The sequence below is a fragment of the Salvelinus alpinus genome, chromosome 5, assembly GCF_045679555.1.
Source record: "Salvelinus alpinus chromosome 5, SLU_Salpinus.1, whole genome shotgun sequence".
Taxonomy (NCBI): domain Eukaryota; kingdom Metazoa; phylum Chordata; class Actinopteri; order Salmoniformes; family Salmonidae; genus Salvelinus; species Salvelinus alpinus.
In genome coordinates this window covers 13,854,365-13,880,137 of record NC_092090.1, presented here as the reverse complement: position 1 = coordinate 13,880,137, position 25,773 = coordinate 13,854,365, and the positions used below count along the sequence as shown (strand labels likewise).

At 47.6% G+C, this 25,773-nt stretch overlaps 1 protein-coding gene across 2 annotated transcripts in view; it reads right to left on the bottom strand.

Annotated features, from left to right (window-relative positions):
* Positions 1-1,401: 1,401 nt before the first annotated feature.
* The window catches only part of LOC139575587 (uveal autoantigen with coiled-coil domains and ankyrin repeats-like), a 70,204-nt gene continuing 45,832 nt past the window's right edge, over positions 1,402-25,773 (bottom strand). For both annotated transcript variants that reach the window (XM_071400689.1, XM_071400691.1), the window contains exons 5-19: positions 24,791-24,848; positions 22,174-22,244; positions 20,815-20,921; positions 19,661-19,842; positions 18,135-18,172; positions 16,902-16,943; positions 15,679-15,786; positions 15,387-15,419; positions 15,042-15,134; positions 14,867-14,897; positions 14,709-14,758; positions 11,502-14,252; positions 9,678-9,833; positions 8,368-8,433; positions 1,402-3,589 (exon numbers count right to left, since the gene is read on the bottom strand). In XM_071400689.1, coding sequence (XP_071256790.1) covers positions 3,518-3,589; positions 8,368-8,433; positions 9,678-9,833; positions 11,502-14,252; positions 14,709-14,758; positions 14,867-14,897; positions 15,042-15,134; positions 15,387-15,419; positions 15,679-15,786; positions 16,902-16,943; positions 18,135-18,172; positions 19,661-19,842; positions 20,815-20,921; positions 22,174-22,244; positions 24,791-24,848 — 3,858 coding nt within the window. In that variant the 3' untranslated portion in view covers positions 1,402-3,517. The remainder of the gene's footprint in view (positions 3,590-8,367; positions 8,434-9,677; positions 9,834-11,501; positions 14,253-14,708; positions 14,759-14,866; positions 14,898-15,041; positions 15,135-15,386; positions 15,420-15,678; positions 15,787-16,901; positions 16,944-18,134; positions 18,173-19,660; positions 19,843-20,814; positions 20,922-22,173; positions 22,245-24,790; positions 24,849-25,773) is intronic.

Here is a 25,773-nt window from a genome sequence, read left to right as displayed (position 1 = left end):
AGGTGACCAAGAATCTGATGGTCACTCTGACAGAGCTCCAGAGTTCCTCTGTGGAGATGGAAGAAACTTCCAGAAAGACAACCATCTCTGCAGCACTCCACCAATCAGGCCTTTATGGTAGAGTGGCCAGACGGAAGCCGATCCTCAGTAAAAGGCACATGACAGCACGCTTGGAGTTTGCCAAAAGGCACCTAATGGACTCTCAGACCATGAGAAACAAGATTCTCAGGTCTGATGAAACCAAGAATGAACTCTTTGACCTGAATGCCAAGTGTCATTTCTGGAAGAAACCTGGCACTATCCCTATTGTGAAGCATGGTGGTGGCAGCATCATGCTGTGGGGACGTTTTTCAGTGGCAGAGACTGGGAGACTAGTCAGGATTGAGGGAAAGATTAATGGAGAAAAGTATAGAGATCCTTGATGAAAACCTGCTCCAGAGCTCTCAGGGCCTCAGACTGGGGCAAAGGTTCCCCTTCCAACAGGACAACGACCCTAAGCACACAGCCAAGACAACGCAGGAGTGGCTTCGGGACAAGTCTCAATGTCCTTGAGTGACCCAGCCAGAGCCTGGACTTGAACCCGATCAAACATCTCTGGAGGGATCTAAAAAATAGCTGTGCAGCGACGCTCCCCATCCAACCTGACAGAGCTTGAGGATCTGCAGAGAAGAATGGGAGAAACTCCCCAAATACAGTTGTGCCAAGCTTGTAGCGTCGTACCCAAGAAGACTCAAGGCTGAAATTGCTGCCAAAGGTGCTTCAACACCGAGTAAAGGGTCTGATTACTTACGTAAATGTGATATGTTTTATTTTTAATAAATGTACAAACAATTCTAAAAACCTGTTTTTGCTTTGTCATTATGGGGTATTTTGTGTGGATTGATGAGGGAAAAAAACGTATTTAATACATTTTAGAATAAGGCTGTAACGTAACAAAATGTGGGAAAAGTCAAGGGGTTTGAATACTTTCCGAATGCACTATAGGGCCGACCCAAACCGTAGTGTGGGGGCTGATTCCCACTATAGGGCCGACCCAAACCCGTACTGTGGGGGCTGATTCCCACTATAGGGCCGACCCAAACCCGTACTGTGGGGGCTGATTCCCACTATAGGGCCGACCCAAACCGTACTGTGGGGGCTGATTCCCACTATAGGGCCGACCCAAACCGTAATGTGGGGGCTGATTCCCACTATAGGGCCGACCCAAACCTGTACTGTGGGGGCTGATTCCCACTATAGGGCCGACCCAAACCTGTACTGTGGGGGCTGATTCCCACTATAGGACCAACCCAAAGCCGTACTGTGCTGGCTCGAAATCAATACATTACCATCACCAGGTATATTGAAGCATCGTATTGTGTCTTCATATTGTGTGGAGGAAGGAAATCAACAAGACATAGCTCTAAGTTAGGTACTTTTATTTATGTTTTTAACACTAATTCACAAACAAAAATACATCCTTGCAAGAAGAAAAAAAGAAAACAACCAATTTCAACATAATGGTCTCAATATAAAATAACTGGATTCAACTTGTAGATGCTGTTATTGGAGACGGATTTATTTCATCATCCTCAAATTAAAAAGACAAAGAAAAAAAAAGAACCTAATTTTAAATTAATCTGTTTTTATGTTCATTTCAAAATCACATTTCAGAAATCACATTTTAGTAACTTGGTAATTATTTTATAGCAGTAATATATAGAGGATTTAGTATGAAACTGATTCATATATATTTCTATATGCTTTGCAAAGCATGTTAGACAAAAGCATCACTGAGCTTCTTCATATTGTTACGCTAAGCAATACGTGTGTCCCAAACGGAACCCTACTACACAGTGGACTACTTTAGACCTCCTGGTCAAAAGCAGTGCACTATATAGTGAATAACGTGCCATTTCAGACGCAACCTTAGACTTCTCCATCCATATAAATAGAGGGATTCGTAGTATCCCTAGAGAACGACATCCTAACTGTTCCCCTAAAGCAGGGTGTCCTGTGACTTTCTACTCCAGACCTGCTGAATTTCATTGTTACACCAACGTTGTTTTTTAATCAAAGTAGTACAAAGCCATGAAAAAGATATCAGTGTAAAGGCACAAGAGACTTGCTCCACTCTCAGAGACCACTAAAATGAACCACGACAAGACAACAACAACAAAACACTAGTCAAATGAATACATCAGTCAACTTGGCCTGCCAAGTCTCCCCACTAGAGGGCACTCTCGCTCCAGCAACAGGAGACACTGCACCGCAAACACTAGGACACAGCCAAGGCCCCTTTCTAGAACCCCTGTCCAAAACTCCCAGCCTATGGTGTTTTTTTGCCGATCTGAAGGAGGACTGGATAGGTGTAAGCAATATGCAGATTGCTCCAAGTCATCAACATGTAGGTTGCCCTGATAGAGTCACTGTCTTAAACCTATCCTGTTCCTTCAGATCTGTGACCACCATAATGGTAGGGGTTAAGGTTCATGGTAGGGGTTAAGGTTCGTCTTAAGATTGGGCTACAGTGTTGTTTGCGAACACTCCTTGAGTCAAATCCAGAATGTGCAGAGCCCCACATTCACCTTGTTTGTGTGGGAACAATGGCTTAAAGACACTGCTTGAGGAGTGTACGATTCAGTGAAAAGAATCAAGATAACGTTTGGACCTTCAGGGAAACAGTCGCTGTGCCCAATGCCCCAACATGGAGGAGTCCTGCTCCCAAACTGAATGAGTAGGTGACTTCAGGGGGTTCCTGTTTGAAATGACCAGGGCATGGTTCTACAATTAACCATAGAACCTCAAAAGATGAAGACGAAAGACGGGAGGGAGTCGATCGCCACGGGGGAATGTGAGTTAACAGCGGACTTTGCTGCTTGTGTTTTCAGATCCGTTTCACTGCTGCGACGTCAGGAGGATAATCTAAGCAGTGGCCAATCCCCCCCACCACACAAGACCCTAATATCATGCTAAACCCATACAGTCCTAGAGGAGATTTACCTACATTCCATCTAAGAAGAGTTTCCTTTCAGAGACTTGCCAGCTAGGCATTGAATATCCTGTTTCATGGAGCCTTAACAGAGTAGTCAGGAAGAGAAAGGCCTGCATAGGCAGTTCATCATGCTCATGTTTTCAAAGGACATTAGTACATTCTATTGGTCACCAGCTACAGTATCCCACTGAGTCCATCCCCTATGCTGAGGTTTATCCACCTAGCTAAGGTACAACCCATCGTCTACCCTTACCCTCTCTATCTACCGTATATCTACTGTATATCTATGTCCACCCACAACACTTGGTCTTAGTTTCTGTTGAAACACACAAACCAATCTAGACATATAGGGAGGATTATGTTTGAATACTAACATGGATCTCTTCCCACACCCGACACACACAGACACACACAATCCCAACACACACTCACACTCGCCAGGCGCCCACAGGGGCCACAGCGGGGGGGGTGCTCTGTAGCTGGGGCTGTGTGAATGGTGGATTTGAGTCAGCGGGTGGTGTTTTGTTGATGCTGAATGGACTTTTAGCAGACAAACTCCTGTCTCATGCGGATGATCTGCAGCAGGGCGGCTTGGACGTCCTCATCCATGTGGCCCTGAAACAACAACAGCTTTGAGATCATCCACTTGTCCCCTATTTCACAGTTATGGCAGCAGTGTGGGCTATGGGCCAGTCTTACTGGGGTCGTCAGCAGTGTGGGCTATGGGCCAGTCTTACTGGTGTCGTCAGCAGTGTGGGCTATGGGCCAGTCGTACTGGGGACGTCAGCAGTGTGGGCTATGGGCCAGTCTTACTGGTGTCGTCAGCAGTGTGGGCTATGGGCCAGTCGTACTGGGGACGTCAGCAGTGTGGGCTATGGGCCAGTCTTACTGGTGTCGTCAGCAGTGTGGGCTATGGGCCAGTCTTACTGGTGTCGTCAGCAGTGTGGGCTATGGGCCAGTCTTACTGGGGTCGTCAGCAGTGTGGGCTATGGGCCAGTCTTACTGGGGTCGTCAGCAGTGTGGGCTATGGGCCAGTCTTACTGGGGACGTCAACAGTGTGGGCTATGGGCCAGTCTTACTGGTGTCGTCAGCAGTGTGGGCTATGGGCCAGTCGTACTGGGGACGTCAGCAGTGTGGGCTATGGGCCAGTCTTACTGGTGTCGTCAGCAGTGTGGGCTATGGGCCAGTCGTACTGGGGACGTCAGCAGTGTGGGCTATGGGCCAGTCTTACTGGTGTCGTCAGCAGTGTGGGCTATGGGCCAGTCTTACTGGTGTCGTCAGCAGTGTGGGCTATGGGCCAGTCTTACTGGGGTCGTCAGCAGTGTGGGCTATGGGCCAGTCTTACTGGGGTCGTCAGCAGTGTGGGCTATGGGCCAGTCTTACTGGGGACGTCAACAGTGTGGGCTATGGGCCAGTCTTACTGGGGTCGTCAGCAGTGTGGGCTATGGGCCAGTCTTACTGGTGTCGTCAGCAGTGTGGGCTATGGGCCAGTCTTACTGGTGTCGTCAGCAGTGTGGGCTATGGGCCAGTCTTACTGGTGTCGTCAGCAGTGTGGGCTATGGGCCAGTCTTACTGGTGTCGTCAGCAGTGTGGGCTATGGGCCAGTCTTACTGGTGTCGTCAGCAGTGTGGGCTATGGGCCAGTCTTACTGGTGTCGTCAGCAGTGTGGGCTATGGGCCAGTCTTACTGGTGTCGTCAGCAGTGTGGGCTATGGGCCAGTCTTACTGGTGTCGTCAGCAGTGTGGGCTATGGGCCAGTCTTACTGGTGTCGTCAGCAGTGTGGGCTATGGGCCAGTCTTACTGGGGACGTCAGCAGTGTGGGCTATGGGCCAGTCTTACTGGTGTCGTCAGCAGTGTGGGCTATGGGCCAGTCTTACTGGTGTCGTCAGCAGTGTGGGCTATGGGCCAGTCTTACTGGTGTCGTCAGCAGTGTGGGCTATGGGCCAGTCTTACTGGGGTCGTCAGCAGTGTGGGCTATGGGCCAGTCTTACTGGGGTCGTCAGCAGTGTGGGCTATGGGCCAGTCTTACTGGGGTCGTCAGCAGTGTGGGCTATGGGCCAGTCTTACTGGGGTCGTCAGCAGTGTGGGCTATGGGCCAGTCTTACTGGTGTCGTCGGCAGTGTGGGCTATGGGCCAGTCTTACTGGTGTCGTCGGCAGTGTGGGCTATGGGCCAGTCTTACTGGTGTCGTCGGGAGTGTGGGCTATGGGCCAGTCTTACTGGGGTCGTCGGCAGTGTGGGCTATGTGCCAGTCCTACTGGTGTCGTCGGCAGTGTGGGCTATGGGCCAGTCTTACTGGGGTCGTCGGCAGTGTGGGCTATGGGCCAGTCTTACTGGTGTCGTCAGCAGTGTGGGCTATGGGCCAGTCTTACTGGTGTCGTCAGCAGTGTGGGCTATGGGCCAGTCTTACTGGTGTCGTCAGCAGTGTGGGCTATGGGCCAGTCTTACTGGGGTCGTCAGCAGTGTGGGCTATGGGCCAGTCTTACTGGTGTCGTCAGCAGTGTGGGCTATGGGCCAGTCTTACTGGTGTCGTCAGCAGTGTGGGCTATGGGCCAGTCTTACTGGTGTCGTCAGCAGTGTGGGCTATGGGCCAGTCTTACTGGGGTCGTCAGCAGTGTGGGCTATGGGCCAGTCTTACTGGGGTCGTCAGCAGTGTGGGCTATGGGCCAGTCTTACTGGTGTCGTCGGCAGTGTGGGCTATGGGCCAGTCTTACTGGTGTCGTCGGCAGTGTGGGCTATGGGCCAGTCTTACTGGTGTCGTCGGCAGTGTGGGCTATGGGCCAGTCTTACTGGGGTCGTCGGCAGTGTGGGCTATGTGCCAGTCCTACTGGTGTCGTCGGCAGTGTGGGCTATGGGCCAGTCTTACTGGGGTCGTCGGCAGTGTGGGCTATGGGCCAGTCTTACTGGTGTCGTCAGCAGTGTGGGCTATGGGCCAGTCTTACTGGTGTCGTCAGCAGTGTGGGCTATGGGCCAGTCTTACTGGTGTCGTCAGCAGTGTGGGCTATGGGCCAGTCTTACTGGGGTCGTCAGCAGTGTGGGCTATGGGCCAGTCTTACTGGTGTCGTCAGCAGTGTGGGCTATGGGCCAGTCTTACTGGTGTCGTCAGCAGTGTGGGCTATGGGCCAGTCTTACTGGTGTCGTCAGCAGTGTGGGCTATGGGCCAGTCTTACTGGGGTCGTCAGCAGTGTGGGCTATGGGCCAGTCTTACTGGGGTCGTCAGCAGTGTGGGCTATGGGCCAGTCTTACTGGTGTCGTCGGCAGTGTGGGCTATGGGCCAGTCTTACTGGTGTCGTCGGCAGTGTGGGCTATGGGCCAGTCTTACTGGTGTCGTCGGCAGTGTGGGCTATGGGCCAGTCTTACTGGGGTCGTCGGCAGTGTGGGCTATGTGCCAGTCCTACTGGTGTCGTCGGCAGTGTGGGCTATGGGCCAGTCTTACTGGGGTCGTCGGCAGTGTGGGCTATGGGCCAGTCTTACTGGTGTCGTCAGCAGTGTGGGCTATGGGCCAGTCTTACTGGTGTCGTCAGCAGTGTGGGCTATGGGCCAGTCTTACTGGGGTCGTCAGCAGTGTGGGCTATGGGCCAGTCTTACTGGTGTCGTCAGCAGTGTGGGCTATGGGCCAGTCTTACTGGTGTCGTCAACAGTGTGGGCTATGGGCCAGTCTTACTGGTGTCGTCAGCAGTGTGGGCTATGGGTCAGTCTTACTGGTGTCGTCAGCAGTGTGGGCTATGGGCCAGTCTTACTGGTGTCGTCAGCAGTGTGGGCTATGGGCCAGTCTTACTGGTGTCGTCAGCAGTGTGGGCTATGGGTCAGCCTTACTGGTGTCGTCAGCAGTGTGGGCTATGGGCCAGTCTTACTGGTGTCGTCAGCAGTGTGGGCTATGGGCCAGTCTTACTGGGGTCGTCAGCAGTGTGGGCTATGGGCCAGTCTTACTGGGGACGTCAGCAGTGTGGGCTATGGGCCAGTCTTACTGGTGTCGTCAGCAGTGTGGGCTATGGGCCAGTCTTACTGGTGTCGTCAGCAGTGTGGGCTATGGGCCAGTCTTACTGGTGTCGTCAGCAGTGTGGGCTATGGGCCAGTCTTACTGGGGTCGTCAGCAGTGTGGGCTATGGGCCAGTCTTACTGGTGTCGTCAGCAGTGTGGGCTATGGGCCAGTCTTACTGGGGTCGTCAGCAGTGTGGGCTATGGGCCAGTCTTACTGGTGTCGTCAGCAGTGTGGGCTATGGGCCAGTCTTACTGGGGTCGTCAGCAGTGTGGGCTATGGGCCAGTCTTACTGGTGTCGTCAGCAGTGTGGGCTATGGGCCAGTCTTACTGGTGTCGTCAGCAGTGTGGGCTATGGGCCAGTCTTACTGGTGTCGTCAGCAGTGTGGGCTATGGGTCAGTCTTACTGGTGTCGTCAGCAGTGTGGGCTATGGGCCAGTCTTACTGGTGTCGTCAGCAGTGTGGGCTATGGGCCAGTCTTACTGGGGTCGTCAGCAGTGTGGGCTATGTGCCAGTCTTACTGGTGTCGTCAGCAGTGTGGGCTATGGGCCAGTCTTACTGGTGTCGTCAGCAGTGTGGGCTATGGGCCAGTCTTACTGGTGTCGTCAACAGTGTGGGCTATGGGCCAGTCTTACTGGTGTCGTCAGCAGTGTGGGCTATGGGCCAGTCTTACTGGTGTCGTCGGCAGTGTGGGCTATGGGCCAGTCTTACTGGTGTCGTCAGCAGTGTGGGCTATGGGCCAGTCTTACTGGGGTCGTCAGCAGTGTGGGCTATGGATCAGTCTTACTGGGGTCGTCAGCAGTGTGGGCTATGGGCCAGTCTTACTGGGGTCGTCAGCAGTGTGGGCTATGGGCCAGTCTTACTGGGGTCGTCAGCAGTGTGGGCTATGGGCCAGTCTTACTGGTGTCGTCAGCAGTGTGGGCTATGGGCCAGTCTTACTGGTGTCGTCAGCAGTGTGGGCTATGGGCCAGTCTTACTGGTGTCGTCAGCAGTGTGGGCTATGGGCCAGTCTTACTGGGGTCGTCAGCAGTGTGGGCTATGGGCCAGTCTTACTGGGGTCGTCAGCAGTGTGGGCTATGGGCCAGTCTCACTGGTGTCGTCAACAGTGTGGGCTATGGGCCAGTCTTACTGGTGTCGTCAGCAGTGTGGGCTATGGGCCAGTCTTACTGGTGTCGTCAGCAGTGTGGGCTATGGGCCAGTCTTACTGGGGTCGTCAGCAGTGTGGGCTATGGGCCAGTCTTACTGGTGTCATCAGCCTCAGACATTTAGGACGCTATCGTATCAACAATAACATTTATTTTCAGATATATTATTTGTCTTCAGGAAGTTGCTGGGCAACTAAAATGCAAGAGATGCCAGGGAGGCCTGTGTGTTATTTTACTTTAACTAGAAATGACTAAAAGAGACACACTGACCTGTGCTGCACTGAGGAGATGAGTTCTATAAATTGAAACCACCTCTCTGTGTTGACTCTCAGCATCCTGTGAAGAGAGAGGGGGGGGGGGGGGGAGGGGGGAGAGAGCGAGAGAGGACAGAGAGAGCGAGAGAGAGCGAGAGAGAGCGAGAGAGAGCGAGAGAGAGCGAGAGAGCGAGAGAGAGAGAGAGAGAGAGAGAGCGAGAGAGCGAGAGAGCGAGGACAAGAGATATGATGAGTACAGGCCCACTATGGGCTGACCTGGCAGACACTACACAAAGGGACTCCGCCTGCCTGGCTCCACCTTACCACGCACCTCTGAAATACGCCTGTCTTTCACAGCAAAATAGATGGCATCCATATTTTCCTGAAGACTGCCAACATCGAACGAAAGAGCCAAGAAAGCGAACTCCAAATCAAAACGTGGGCCCAACCGTGGGTTCACATCAGAGCATGAGTAATGACGTTTTCAGGATTCTAATATGGACCTCATTTTCTTTTCATCTGGGTTCTGGCTAGCCGCTAGACCCGACTTCAAAAAAAGTACACCAGTTCATTCTCTGCCTCCATCATTTCAAAGGCTCATAGTGAGCTGACAGAGAGGAATGCAGAGGTCGTCCTTGAAAATCAGGTGCACAGACATTTGTTTTGTTCAGTCTCGCATAGTTTCCAGCTCAGCGGTAAATGGGCTGTAATACCACACAGCGAGAGTGTTACTGTAATTATACGACAGACAAATAGTCTTGGGTATGTAAGAGCACTGACACAGATGTTCTGTCTGATGTACGGATAGATCCACAGGGAATGGGTTCATTTACAGTAACTAACTGTAGGAGGAGGATCAATCATGTCTGGACCAAACCTCTATGTCATCAAGGTAATTAACGAAGATAATGACATCCCATTATCGGTAACTAACGCTGGACTGAAAAAATGCTTTCGTCCCGACTAACGAGTCCATTATGTTTGGAGCCAGAGAGTACTGAGTGACTGATTATGGTGTTAGTGCAGCGTATTGACATGACACCATGTTATAGGTCATTGTCTGTCATGAGTATAAAATGTCAATACAATCAAGTATGTACACTATGTCGGCAAGGCAATTGTTACAGCTTCACACAATTTAAGGGACCACAACAGAAATAAGTCATTGACTTTGTGTCATCCCTGACAAGTTCTAAAATGTACAGGTATGTTCTGTGTGTATGTTTTAAACTGTCAAATAAGGGCAATGTCACAGAAATGCTACGTCAGCTACAACTGGCTGCCATCCACTACATCTGCAGTGTGTGTGTGTGTGTACACACTCACAGCCAGCTGCTGCTGCAGGCTCTTGATCTGGGCCTGGAGTGTGTCGATGTGCTGCATCTGTCTCTTATTGGGTGCAGCGTTGCCAGCGTAGGCCAGCTGGGACAGACCGTTGAGGGCCTGCTTCAGTCTCTCCACGTCCGTCAACAGCTCGCTGATCTGAAACACACAAAGCTGTTAGCACCAGAATATACAGAACTATCTACATGTTTAGAAAACCTCATATCAACGGACCAAAGTATTGGCAGAAAAACCACCAAACTTCTTAACAGAACTAAAAACGGAGAAATTTACATCTTACCAAATGTAAATACAGTCAAAAGTTGAGACACCAACTCATTCCAGGGTATTTTTTACTATTTTCTGCATTGTAGAATAAGACATCAAAACTATTATATAATACATATGGATTCATGTAGTAACCAAAAAAGTGTTAAACAAATCAAAATGTATTTGAGATTCTTCAAAGTAGCCACCCTTTGCCTTGATGACCGCTTTGCACATTATTGGCATTCTCTCAACCAGCTTCATGAGGTAGTCACCTGGAATGCATTTCAATTAACAGGTGTACATTGTTAAAAGTACATTTGTGGAATTTCTTACCTTCTGATTGAGACAATCAGTTGTGTTGTGGCAAGGTAGAGGTGGTATACAGAAGATAGCCCTATTTGGTAAAAGAGCAAGTCCATATTATGGCAAGAACAGCTCAAATAAGCAAAGAGAAATGACAGTCAATCAGGAAAATGTCAAGAATTTGAAAGTTTCTTCAAGTGCAGTCGCAAAAACCATCAAGCGCTATGATGAAACTGGCTCTCATGAGGACCGCCACAGGAAAGGAAAACGCAGAGTTACCTCTGCTGCGAGGATAAGCTCATTATAGTTAACAGCACCCTCAGATTGCTGCCCAAATAAATGCTTCATAGTTCAAGTAACAGACACGTCTCAACATCAACCGTTCAGAGGAGACTGCGTGAATCAGGCCTTCATGATCGAATTGCTGCAAAGAAACCACTACTGAAGGACACCAATAAGAAGAAGAGACTTGCTTGGGCCAAGAAACACGAGTTAGATCGTTGGAAATCTGTAATTTGGTCTGAAGAGTCCAAATTTGCGATTTGTTTGTTCCAACCAACTTGTCTTTGTGAGACGCAGAGTAGGTGAATGAATGATCTCTACATGTGTGGTTCCCACCGTGAAGCATGGAGGAGGAGGTGTGATGGTGCTTTGCTGGTGACACTGTCGGTGATTCATTTAGAATTCAAATCACTTAACCATCATGGCTACCACAGCATTCTGCAGCGATACGCCATCCCATCTGGTTTGCGTTTAGTGGGACTATTTGTTTTTTAACAGGACAATGACACAAAATACACATCCAGGCTGTGTAAGGGCAAGTTGACCAAGAAGGAGAGTGATGGAGTGCTGCATCAGATGACCTGGCCTCCACAATCACCCGACCTCAATCCAATTGAGATGGTTTGGGATGAGTTGGACCTCAGAGTGAAGGAAAAGCAGCTAACAAGTGCTCAGCATTTGTGGGAACTCCTTCAAGACTGTTGGAAAAGCATTCCTCAAGAAGCTGGTTGAGAGAATGCCAAGAGTGTACTTTATAGAATCTCAAATATATTTTTATTTGTTTTTTTGGGTTACTACATGATTCCATTTGTGTTCTTTCATAGTTTCAATGTCTTCACTATTATTCTACAATGTAGAAAATTGTACAAATAAAAACCCTTGAATGAGTAGGTGTGTCCACTTTTGGCTGGTACTGAACATTTAGGTTTAGGTAAAAATGGCCAACAAATCAATGCAGAATATTTCTCCTACCTTCTTGTCTTTGACCTCGGTCTGCTCGGCCGACATCTGGATCCTCCTCTGGAACTCCCCGATGGTGCTGAGCGACTCCTCGTACCTCTCCTTCAGCTCCCGGATCTCCTTATCCATGGTGTTGCTCTTCTCCTGCAGGGCCTCAGTTTCCACCCTGGCCCTGGCCTTGTCCTCCCTGGCCCTGCTCTCGTCCTCCCTGGCCTGGGCCACCTCACGATGGAGCACCTCGCACTGCTCCGCCAGCCCAGATAGCCTCTCCCCCAACGCCGCCGTCTCTTCCTGCAGACGTTGCTTCTCTGCTTTCACCTGGCTCAACTGGTCCTCTCTTCCTCCGAGTTCCTCCAGGGCCTGGGTGGCCCGGAGCATCTCTGACTGCAGGGCTGCCACGTTCTGGGCCCTCTGGGCGCTGGTCTCCTGCTCCTGGCGAAGGGAAGCGAGTAGCTGGGCCACCTGCCCCTCCAGGGCCTCCTTGGCCTGAGCATGCTGCTGCAGGAGGACGGCCTGGTCCCCGGAGCATCCCTGGAGCTCCTTCTCCAAGGCGCAGGCCCTCTGGGCCTCCCCACGCTGGGCCTCCCTGACTTTCTGGCACTCGTCCTGGGCTTGCTGGATGGTGCCCCTCAGGGCTCGGTGCTCGGCCTCATAGTGTTCCAGCCGGGCCGACTCGGATTCCAGGCGCTGTTGCAGGCTCTGGATGTCAGTGTTACACAGGGCGTTCTGCTCCTCCAGCTCGGCCCTCTGCACAGTCACGTCTTTGTACTGCTGCTCCAGGTCCACCAACCTCAGCGTCAGCTCCTCCATTTTACCCCTGTACTCATCTTCCACCTCCTTGTGTTTTTCACTGGCGACAAAGCCTGTCTCCATTCTCTGCTGCACAGACTCCATCTGCACTTTCAGTTTCTCTTTCTCCTGCTTGTGACGTTCCCCCTCCAACTTCTCCTGGTTGTACTTCTCTTGCATCTCCGAGAGCTTTCCTGTCAAGTCTTTCAGCTTGGTGTTGTAGGAGTTCTCCCTCTCCTCTATGGCAGTCAACGGGACAAACTTGGCCTGGATAGCTTGCTGGATGGTGTCTAGTTCTTTCTTCTGCGCCTCCATTTCTTGGTGAAGCTTTACTGTCCCATCTTGCGCAGACTGGTAGCTTGCCAACGCCTCTTTGGCCCGATGCTCCGCCTCAACAACAGCATTGCTCAACTTAACCCTTACAGCTTCATGGTCTATAAGGCACACATAGTCATTTTCGATCATCACCTGAACATTCTCCAGCTTCTCTTTCAACTCTGCACTACCCTCTCTCACCTTCTGCAACTGTTCCTCACTTTCTTTGCCCTCCATCTCCAGTTTGGAGAGCTCAGCCTTGGCCTTCTCCAAAGCAGCACTCAGCTCCATATTCACTTGCTCATGTTTCTCTCTGGACACGTACTCTCCATTTAGGCTCTGTTTCAGAGACTGGTTCGTGGCAGTGACCTGGGCCAGCTCCTTCTCTCTCTCTTCAAACCTCTTCTGGAGCACTTCCAGTTCCTTCACCAGTTCAGCGTTGCGAGCATTCAGGGCACCCACTTCGCTCCGGAACTTCTCGGAGGGCACGGTAGCGCTCTGTAGGCTGGTGACGCTCTCACACAGGGTGACCCTCTCCGTTTGTAGCCTCTGGATCTGCACCTCGGCCTGGCCGTTCCTTTCTGCGGCCTCCACCAGCCTCTCCTCCAGCTTCTCCACAGCTCTCTCCAGGGCGCTCTTGGCCTCTTCGTGGGCCTTGAGGGGGATGAAGTTGGCCTCCACCCTGCTATTGAGCTCCTCCAGCTGCTCCTGGAGCATCTCCCGCTCCTCCTCGCTCTCCTCTACCTGGCGGATCAGTGCCTGGCTCTTGGCAGTTATGTCCGCCAGCCTCCTCTTCAGGGAGGAACTCTGTTCCTCCAGGGTCGTCCTCATCCTCTCATGCTCCTGCAGAGGGACCGCCCCTGTCCCGGCCTGGGCTGGCTGGCTGTCCATTTGCCTGTGTAGCTCAGCCACCTCCTCCAGCACACGGTCATAGTCCTCCCGCAGCTCTGCCAGCTGACGCTCCTTCTCATCCACCGCATTGCTCAACAGGTTCTTCATGTTGTCGAACTTCTCTGCCGGCACAACCTTCTCTCCCTGCCGTGCCTGGGTCTCCTTAATGAGGGCCTCCATGTCCAGCAGAGCCTCTGCCAGCTCATCCCTCTCCTCCCGCAAGGCAGTCAGCTCCAGGCCCAGCCGCTCTGCCTCCACCGCCAGCTGGCCCTCGCTGCTCTTGTACTCCTCCAGGGCCTTCTCACTCTGCTTCAGGTGGTTACGCACGCGCCCAACCTCGGCCGAGGCACCCTCGTACTTGGCCTTGACATCGTGGAGCTGGGCACGGAGCTCATCGGCCGCCTGGCCTCCTAGGTGCTCCTTGACCGCCACCACGTGGGCCTGGAGCTGCTTGACCTTGGCTTCAGAGTCCAGCATCCTCTTCTGGACGTCCCCCAGTGCCTCCTCCAGCTCCTGGACTTGCCGGTCTGCCTGCCGCTGGATGGTCTCCCGGCTCTGGGCCAGCTCTTGGCACTCCTGGCTTTTGCGGGCCAGTGCCGCCTGCAGGCGAAGAGCCTCTTCCTCGGCAGTCTGCTGCCGCCCCCTCACCGTCTCCAGCTCGCGCCGCAGGGCCTCCACTTCCTCGACTGGGTCCAAGCCCACACCAGGACGTCCCGCAAGCTCCAGGGGACGGGACAGTGAGTGCGAAAGACCGGACGAATGCAGCACCTACAGCAGGAACAAAAGTTTCATGTGTGTGGAATGATTGTGCAATTTACATACACTTCGCACACCTATTTCTCACTAACAGCAGTGTCAGTCCAATATTGGTTTTGCAATGAGAGCTGACTTAGTCAGTTCCACTATAGCGACACGAGAATACTGAGAAGATGTGAAGGCTACAATAGGATAAAAAAATATCAATTTAAAAGTTGAGCCCAAAATTTTAAAACTACCTGCAGTGGTTTAAGAGAATAAATCTCTCATTTGCTGGGGGACAAACAGCTGACAGGACGAAATGAGATTTCAGCCGTATATTTGGCTGTCAGAGAGCTGATAAGCTCATGGTTGCTGACTGGACTAGAATACACAGCAGATATGGTCTGCGTGTGTTACATACTTCATGACAGTTACCTTTTCATTGCGGGCCATAATGCTCTAGAAAAACAAAGAAGTCAGGTTTACCTGCGCTGAATCCAGGCTTTGAGATTGTTTGACGAGGACGTTGTCTTTTCCTGCCAAAACAAATACAGAGATGATTCAGAAGAGGTCTTTTTTAATTCAGATCCTCTGATTGTATCTCTTATTCTCTGATATCTCAAATTTCAAGAGAGCTCACTCACCTTTGATAACAGACTGGCCAGAGTAGTCCCCCTGAAAACACATAGAACATACAGTATGTTCACATTAACACATAACCTTAGACAACCTAAGCAAGAGCTCGTATTATTATTATGTAAAACCCCATGATGATTTCATATGCTGTAACAGGGTTGGCATTTGGCTGTGGTCCCTCACCATGTGGCTCCTGAGCTGAACCTTGACAGTCTCTGGGGCCCGAGCCCCCTCCTCCCTGTCTTTGGCACTCAGTAAGAGCTTCAGCTGTTCCCTCTAATTCAGCACAAACACAACGTGGAGCTTTAGAGCAGATCAACAGCCTTGCAACTTTGGTTGCATTTGAGGACAATAACTTTCAGATGAATACAGCTATGGCATGGTATCCAATCAAATCTTTCCACATTCTCACAAACACCCAGACATCCACAAACCAACAGGCATGCTAATTCATCTCTCTAATCTATAGGTAAAACGTTCCATTTTTTCTTCCCACCCCAAACAATTGAGTTATGTGGCTGTCCTTACCTCTTTATGGATGCATTCCACTGTATGTTTTTCCTGCACAGGATATAGAGGATTACAAGTTAAGTATCAGAGGGTTTGACAAACAACTCATTACCATATATAGTGCCTGTCACCGTCCAAGTTTTTACTTTTTCTTGAAGCACAAACTGTGTTTGATTACCTTCTCAGTGACTTTCCGTGTTAGTCTAGAAGTTGTCTACACTACTCTGTCTGTCTGTCTGTCTGTCTGTCTGTCTGTCTGTCTGTCTGTCTCTGTCTGTCTCTGTGTCTGTCTGTGTGTCTGTCTGTGTACCTGACTGAGCTGCTGCTGCAGTAGCTTGACCTTGTCCATCAGAGCCCTCTGCTCCAGGTGAAACTTCCTCAGAGTCTCCTGCTGGCTCTCGTTCTGTCTCTCCAGGTCCTGACAAACATCACACACCATTAGAAGTCACAATCCATTTACAAGTCAAATCACACAGATCTCTAAGTAACCCGTCTCCAAGCCAGAACAGCCCATAGGACAGGATCCTATCAAATGTTTCTGTAGCATGAGTCAGCTTGAAGTACATGTACACCCCCTGGGCAGGATGCTAGTCTGTCAAAGGGCCGTAACGCGTCAGCATGCCTCGGTTCGGCTGGCGCCTAGCTGAACTCGGCAACCCGAACCAAACGAGAGTTGCTTGCATACTCCCTTAAAAGACATTCGCTTTAAAAATGAGAAAAACACAGCAATAGAACTGTTTGTCCATTTTGAGATGCCGAAGCCAGTATACACTTACTGAAAATAGTCAGAATTAATCTAAGATATCTGAAGAAATTCATTATGACGTTTTTGCCGAGAAGATCATAGTCGCGCAATTTTACATGTAACTAAGATGTCTGGTGCAGTATTTCTCAATGAAGAAATGGGCATGAAAACGAGTCGTCTCTCATTGAAGAACCTCTACTGTTGACCAATCACCGACGAAGGGGCGTAGACCTCAACTCCGAACTTGGCTTGCCTCTAGAAAACATTTTGTGTGCCCGAACAGCCGAAAAAACCCTCACCGAAGTCAAAAACTAACAAAAACGGCACAAAATATAACATACACACAAACTCTTCCCGAATTGTTTCAGCTGTTACCCCCAATCCATCTTCTTAATGCTGAGTGCCAAGCAGAGCGGCATCAGGTCCATTTTTAGAGTCTCTGGTATGACTTGACCTGGGATCGAACCCCCAACCTTCCAATCTCAGGGCGGACAGTAACCGCTGAGTTGAAATCATCTATAGATCTGTTTAATTAGATCCAACAGTAAATACAAATTCACTAGTACCTTCAATTATCCTGGACATTGTAGAATCGTGTCACGCGGATGCTCAGGCCAGCCTATAGATTCCCCTACATACTGCTGAGTACATCTTGCTTAATGTCCTCATACATTCAGACTGGGTAATTACATCCCTGTCCATCACAAAGGACTACGAGGTCAAACTCAATGTAGCCGGCCTATCAAATGCAATATTGAATGTACGCAGAGAAAAACAATTGTACTCACCCTCACGTTGGCTTCGGCCTGTTCAGTCATCTCCACTGAGTGCTGTGGACACACAGGTTATCATTTAGCCATTATTGACTGGGGGAGGGGGAGGGGGGCTGATGGCTAGTAGTAGCAGAGTAAGATATTTCCTTATATACAGTATCTCTGGTGGTAGTGACATTAGGGAATGAACTGCGATTATCCATCTCGTCACTAGGTGGCAGTAATGTCCAACTGAATGTCGGAGTGTGAGTCACTTGGCCTCCACAGGAAACAGTGTAAAACATGACAACTCACTGTTTACCGTATGATAATACACCATTAAGCAAACAGCTTCAACACAACAGTCATTTTGTAAAAACACTTGTGACCGTCTCTATTCAAGATTCAATATTAAATCAATGAGTGGTGAATGTGGTCAGATTCAATATTAAATCAATGAGTGGTGAATGTGTTCAGATTCAATATTAAATCAATGAGTGGTGAATGTGGTCAGATTCAATATTAAATCAATGAGTGGTGAATGTGGTCAGATTCAATATTAAATCAATGAGTGGTGAATGTGTTCAGATTCAATATTAAATCAATGAGTGGTGAACGTGTTCAGATTCAATATTAAATCAATGAGTGGTGAATGTGGTCAGATTCAATATTAAATCAATGAGTGGTGAATGTGGTCAGATTCAATATTAAATCAATGAGTGGTGAATGTGGTCAGATTCAATATTAAATCAATGAGTGGGGAATGTGGTCAGATTCAATATTAAATCAATGAGTGGTGAATGTGGTCAGATTCAATAGAGCAGAAACTGAACTTAAGAAGTATTTTTGGGATCGGCTCGTTCAGAACTCACAGATACCGTCTATCGCTCCATGTATACAGAACACATGACCCAGGAAGTGCCTTGACGAGGAAGTGTTAACAGAATCAATAATAAAAACCCATCCTATTTGCTTGATGGAGCTCACGTCAAACCTTTGGTAAGCCTATGAGCCGGCTCACCATTTTCAACAATGGATTCACCCAGAGAAAATAACAGTTGAAATGTCAAGCGATTACTATACAGCTCAATAATAACAACTACAGTCTAATCAACAGCTCAAAAGGCAACATAGCAGGAAAGAGGCATTGCCCTAGGGTCTAGGAGATCTTTTCTGTGGAGATGTGTGTTGTTTTAAAGCTGATAGTTCATCTCCGTGCACAGAAATCAGTATGAAGGTTGGCAATTAAAGTGAGCGCTGCTTTGTTACCTGTCGCTTTTTCTGCTCCATCTTGGCAGCTTCTTTTGCTGTGGATACAATGAGAAACAATGAAAGGGTCCGTTTACACACGTCAGAGCAGCCCGTCACTCATATCGTTCATGACTTCATCTATACAATGTGTTTTCTCATAACCAAGTCTTTCAGGAGACTGAGGAGAGAAGTTGAAATGAAGTGATACAAGGACAGTACTTTCACATGGGCATAAATATTTTATGCAAAAAAAGCAATTATGCCAGAGTAATGATGATTAAAGGCTTGATGAGAAACCAATCTCAAATGAGCACTGAGCGTGAAAACAAACAACAGGTGTTGGAGAAATCCAATAAAGCCATCTAAAGCCGCCTCCCAGAAACCAAGGACATCAATTTGCCACAACAAGATAATTGTTAAGTAAGGTAAATGGCTGATGCTGCACCAGATACTAGGAGAACGGGCAATTCTAGTTTCTGACAAATGTAGACTAAAGAGCTAAAGAATGGAATTTGATTAGATGCAAATTACCTAGGGTTCTAGTTGAGTGGGCCCTTTACCTAGGGTTCTAGTTGAGTGGGCCCTTTACCTAGGGTTCTAGTTGAGTGGGCCCTTTACCTAGGGTTCTAGTTGAGTGGGCCCTTTACCTAGAGTTCTAGTTGAGTGGGCCCTTTACCTAGAGTTCTAGTTGAGTGGGCCCTTTACCTAGGGTTCTAGTTGAGTGGGCCTTTTACCTAGGGTTCTAGTTTAGCGGGCCCTTTACCTAGAGTTTAGTGGGCCTTGATAAAAGCATGGCTCTATACACAAAGTTCATGTGAAGGAGATCTGTTGGGGACATTTTATGCACTCTATTTCACATAGCCTTGATAAAAACACACATTAAAACACTCTGCAAAGCCACACGCCGCGCTGAATGAACAACCATAAATTCCCTCTGAAAGAAGAAAGCTGACACACTTGAACTCAGGTTACCTTCCCTAAAAGCACAATCCTATTTTTCACCTTTGCTGCAAATTTCCCCGAGGCCATTTCATTCTGTGTATAACTTTACTTTCTCTGCAGCATGACTTTTTAACCTGGTGCTTTTCAATAGACACGTTATTTTTACGCCATGCTCTCTTTTTGATCTTCTGGGTGAATGGGTGTTTTCGGCAGTCTCCTGTGGTTTCTGTATTTCTGAGGCACCGGCTGAGTTACAGCTTTACACTGCAGATAGAAACATCTCAGGACCTCTTCATTCTGGGCCAGCTGCTCCTGTCTCCCCCCTACTGAGGCTAAGAAAACATCAAGTTCTCATTTGAAAGATACAGGAAAACATCAAAACCTCACTCTCCCTGCCAGGCACGGACGATGATTATAGTATTTGAAGTCGATAAAACACGTTTCACAGTTTTGAAAATTGCTGACAGTTTAAACAGGAAAATTAAATGTTAACTTTGTCCGCAGGGCAGCCCTCACACAGGGTGAAAAACACATCTACAGGAGTGCCTAGGGCATAGGTCATAGGTCCTACGGGTCAAATCGGGACACAGCCGTGGTCTGACCTTTGGTGACGTTGTCGAGGTAGGTCTTGAAAAGGCTGACCAGCTCCTGGTTTTTGCTAAGGCGGGCGTAGTGGAAACTGTCGTGGCCAAAGCTGTCCACGGCCGTCACGTCGGCGCCGCTCTTCAGAAGGACCTCCACCGCGTCCTTACAGGCATACTCACAGCCCAGGGTCAGAGCAGTCCTGGACACACGCACACCGCACACAGACACACACACACAGAGACAGATATATGAATAATTAAATTGCATCCATAATGAAATGTATTGAAGAGTAGGCTACAAAGCACGAAGTCTATAGAGGCCAGACAGATGCATCACTGACACATCAATACACACTGTAACTGAACCCCATCAATACACACTGTAACTGAACCCCATCAATACACACTGTAACTGAACCCCATCAATACACACTGTAACTGAACCCCATCAATACACACTGTAACTGAACCCCATCAATACACACTGTAACTGAACCCCATCAATACACACTGTAACTGAACCACATCAATACACACTGTAACTGAATAACATCAATACACACTGTAACTGAATAACATCAATACACACTGTAACTGAATAACATCAATACACACTGTAACTGAACCCCATCAATACACACTGTAACTGAACCCCATCAATACACACTGTAACTGAACCCCATCAATACACACTGTAACTGAATAACATCAATACACACTGTAACTGAACAACATCAATACACACTGTAACTGAACCCCATCAATACACCCTGTAATTGAACCCCATCAATACACACTGTAATTGAACCCCATTCAATACACACTGTAATTGAACCCCATTCAATACACACTGTAACTGAACCCCATCAATACACACTGTAACTGAATAACATCAATACACACTGTAATTGAACCCCATCAATACACACTGTAACTGAACCCCATCAATACACACTGTAACTGAATAACATCAATACACACTGTAATTGAACCCCATCAATACACACTGTAATTGAACCCCATCAATACACACTGTAATTGAACCCCATCAATACACACTGTAACTGAACCCCATCAATACACACTGTAAGTGAATAACAAGTGAAGCTTTGAATACATTTCATTTAGTAGCTAGCTGTGATGCTTTGTGGACCCTGGGTGGACCAGCTTACTTGTTCTGTTTGTCACGGATGGCGATGTCGGCCCCTCGCTCCAACAGCAGCCGGCAGATGTGTGGATGGCACATCTGGGTAGCCAGCACCAGAGGTGTCCGCCCATCCTGCAGTACACACACAGACAGAGAGAACAGAGCTAGTGATTCACGGCTGTGATGATTAGCTCATTACTACAGTAGTCCGTAAAGGATAAACATAGAGCAGCAGGTGTAATCTATATGTGATGAATAATTACAGTGTATTGGAGTTGTTGTAAAGCATTATAAAGAGACAGAATGGATGTGTGACTGTGTTCACATAAAGAGACAGAATGGATGTGTGACTGTGTGTTCACATAAAGAGACAGAATGGATGTGTGACTGTGTTCACATAAAGAGACAGAATGGATGTGTGACTGTGTGTTCATATATAGAGACAGAATGGATGTGTGACTGAGTGTTCACATAAAGAGACAGAATGGATGTGTGACTGTTTGTTCACATAAAGAGACAGAATGGATGTGTGACTGTGTTCACATAAAGAGACAGAATGGATGTGTGACTGTGTGTTCACATAAAGAGACAGAATGGATGTGTGACTGTGTGTTCACATAAAGAGACAGAATGGATGTGTGACTGTGTTCACATAAAGAGACAGAATGGATGTGTGACTGTGTTCACATAAAGAGACAGAATGGATGTGTGACTGTGTTCACATAAAGAGACAGAATGGATGTGTGACTGTGTGTTCACATAAAGAGACAGAATGGATGTGTGACTGTGTTCACATAAAGAGACAGAATGGATGTGTGACTGTGTGTTCACATAAAGAGACAGAATGGATGTGTGACTGTGTGTTCACATAAAGAGACAGAATGGATGTGTGACTGTGTTCACATAAAGAGACAGAATGGATGTGTGACTGTGTTCACATAAAGAGACAGAATGGATGTGTGACTGTGTTCATATAAAGAGACAGAATGGATGTGTGACTGTGTGTTCATATATAGAGACAGAATGGATGTGTGACTGTGTTCACATAAAGAGACAGAATGGATGTGTGACTGTGTTCACATAAAGAGACAGAATGGATGTGTGACTGTGTTCACATAAAGAGACAGAATGGATGTGTGACTGTGTGTTCATATAAAGAGACAGAATGGATGTGTGACTGTGTGTTCACATAAAGAGACAGAATGGATGTGTGACTGTGTGTTCACATAAAGAGACAGAATGGATGTGTGACTGTGTTCACATAAAGAGACAGAATGGATGTGTGACTGTGTGTTCACATAAAGAGACAGACTTACAAAATAAAATGTTTACTTTTCTACACTATAGATCAAGAGGTGTGAATGAATTGGACATCAATACTCACAAAATCACTTGCGTTTACAGAGGCCCCGCTGTCACACAGTAGTTTGACGCTAGAGGAGCAGCCTGCCATGACTTGGACACACAAAGATAAACCATTATTATTTCACACCATCAAATAAATGGACAGCAAAGCCTGAATAATTCCAGGATCTTGCCATCAAAATGATGAACACAGAGCTCAGTAGAGGACTGGTATAGTAATGAACACAGAGCTCAGTACAGGACTGGTATAGTAATGAACACAGAGCTCAGTAGAGGACTGGTATAGTAATGAACACAGAGCTCAGTACAGGACTGGTATAGTAATGAACACAGAGCTCAGTAGAGGACTGGTATTTTAATGAACACAGAGCTCAGTAGAGGACTGGTATAGTAATGAACACAGAGCTCAGTAGAGGACTGGTATTTTAATGAACACAGAGCTCAGTAGAGGACTGGTATAGTAATGAACACAGAGCTCAGTACGGGACTGGTATAGTAATGAACACAGAGCTCAGTATGGGACTGGTATAGTAATGAACACAGAGCTCAGTAGAGGACTGGTATAGTAATGAACACAGAGCTCAGTACGGGACTGGTATAGTAATGAACACAGAGCTCAGTATGGGACTGGTATAGTAATGAACACAGAGCTCAGTATGGGACTGGTATAGTAATGAACACAGAGCTCAGTAGGGGACTGGTATAGTAATGAACACAGAGCTCAGTATTTGACTGGTATAGTAATGAGCACAGAGCTCAGTATTTGACTGGTATAGTAATGAGAAATCAATGCTGTGCAGCAGGCGTTCACCCTGGCCAGTTTACATCTCGCATGCAGAGGTAGGGTAAGGATAAACAGGTGTGCAACAGGTGAATCTATATGTGATTCCAATGTACTGGCGGTTTTGTTGTACAGCACTACAACGAGACAGAATGGGGTGCTTGTGTTCATATTTGCCTTTAAGGACTTTGCTCAGCCCATATTGGGCTCATGTAGTATTGACAGGCCACTTCCATCAGAGTAAATCATCTCTTCAAGCATCGGGAGTGGAGCACATTCAAGAAAATCTGATCATATTACTGAAGAGCAGATGTGTCTTAAGGGGATATACTGTAGCTCAGCGTTAATTAGCGTTTTAGCCTATTAAATGTTCTTCGCCTCGACCAACCCCCCCCCCCCCCCCCCCGCCCCGATGGAAATGTTTGTGCGAGTGAAAATCAACCTTGACACAACCTTTACTGTCAAATTCCACAGTCCATTTCATGTTCCTATCAACCCATCAGGATCCTATCATTCTATCTTGTTCCTACCATTCTATCTTGTTCCTACCATTCTATCATGTTCCTATCTTGTTCCTACCATTCTATCTTGTTCCTATCATTCTATCATGTTCCTATCTTGTTCCTACCATTCTATCATGTTCCTATCATTCTATCATGTTCCTATCATTCTATCATGTTCCTATCATTCTATCATGTTCCTATCATTCTATCTTGTTCCTATCATTCTATCATGTTCCTATCATTCTATCATGTTCCTATCTTGTTCCGATCATTCTATCATGTTCCTATCATTCTATCATGTTCCTATCTTGTTCCTACCATTCTATCATGTTCCTATCATTCTATCATGTTCCTATCATTCTATCTTGTTCCTACCATTCTATCATGTTCCTACCATTCTATCATGTTCCTATCTTGTTCCTATCATTCTATCATGTTCCTATCATTCTATCATGTTCCTATCATGTTCCTATCATTCTATCATGCTCCTACCATTCTATCATGTTCCTATCATTCTATCATGTTCCTATCATTCTATCATGTTCCTATCATTCTATCATGTTCCTACCATTCTATCATGTTCCTATCATTCTATCATGTTCCTACCATTCTATCATGTTCCTACCATTCTATTCCTACCATTCTATTATGTTCCTATCATTCTATCATGTCCCTATTATGTTCCTACCATTCTATCATGTTCCTATCATTCTATCATGTCCCTACCATTCTATCATGTTCCTATCATTCTATCATGTCCCTATCATGTTCCTACCATTCTATCATGTTCCTATCATTCTATCATGTTTCTACCATTCTATCATGTTCCTATCATTCTATCATGTTCCTACCATTCTATCATGTTCCTATCATTCTATCATGTTCCTATCATTCTATCATGTTCCTACCATTCTATCATGTTCCTACCATTCTATCATGTTCCTACCATTCTATCATGTTCCTACCATTCTATCATGTTCCTACCATTCTATCATGTTCCTACCATTCTATCATGTCCCTATCATGTTCCTACCATTCTATCATGTTCCTACCATTCTATCATGTTCCTATCAATCTATCATGTTTCTATCAATCTATCAGGAACCTATCAATCTATCAGGAACCTGTCATGATAGTATGTGAAGTGAATGTCATACAGTGTAATACTGCATTGGGTCATCAATCGTCTATTCAAAGAACATCTCTGTACCGACTCTGGTGTGTACATCTGTCTGCCAGTGTTCATTAGGATCTCTTGGGTAGCTCATTACACCAAATTAGAGAAAGTAGAGAAGTGAAAGGCATCTACTGGAATGACAGAGGAGAGGAGAAGGATCCAAACTGTTTCTCACCAGCGTCGTGTAGAGCCGTCCTCCCCTGCAAGTCCACATTCCCCACAGGACAGTTGTGCTGCAAAACCACACAAATAATCTTAAATGTCATACGCCTCTTAAAAACCTATGAGCCACTCACCCTGACAAAACTCTTCTTACATTTCTGCTTGCATCGCTCAAAAGAACACTCTGTGGGAGCAATCACTTAGGTCTATTTTTATACAACGGGATGGCAACATTCAGGGGAGAAATGTTTTGGTATAGCTTTGCTATATAACGAGACGAAAGCATCGAGTCCATTCACAATTTGTCACTCGTTTCAATCCCGTCTGAGTCCCGACTTTGAGGATGGCATCAAAGTGACAGAATCTTCCTGGCGTCTGCATCTCCAATTGGATAAGTCTCTGCAGCAGGGCCACGTAAGGCTATCAACGTAGTGTTCACTGTGATATCATCTCACACAGACAGAGACAGTCAGTCAGACAGAGGCTGACAATAATGCTGTAGCATTGACAGCCAAGAGAGCTGTTAAAGGCTCAATGCCAACAGCAGGCCTTTAAGGTCTCCTAAGCTCAGGCCTTCAGGGCCCACTAGAAAAACCCCGCTCTCTCTAGCAACAAGGTCCCAAAACGAGTAGCCAGGTCAGATAACAGCTAAGGGAGGGGTTGGGGGGCATGGAATTCTATACCTCTAGTGGGGGTCGGGGGGCAAGTAGGATTTTCCCCTCGGCCCGGGAGTTGGGTTGCTATGTCAAGCGCGATGACGGCATGGTTTGCGAGAGGGCAGCCTTGTCAACACGACCAACACCCCCGCTGGTAAGCTGCCATTCCTTTCAGTGGGGCGGCACTTAATGTGGCCGGTGGCTTGTTTGATCACAGGGCCTTATTGTAAACACATAAATTAATTGCAACTCAACAGGCTGCTACTGTTGCCCTATCAGGGGCGACTGTTGCCCTATCAGGGGCGATGCCAAACAAAGCCAGCGTTCTCAAACAACCATA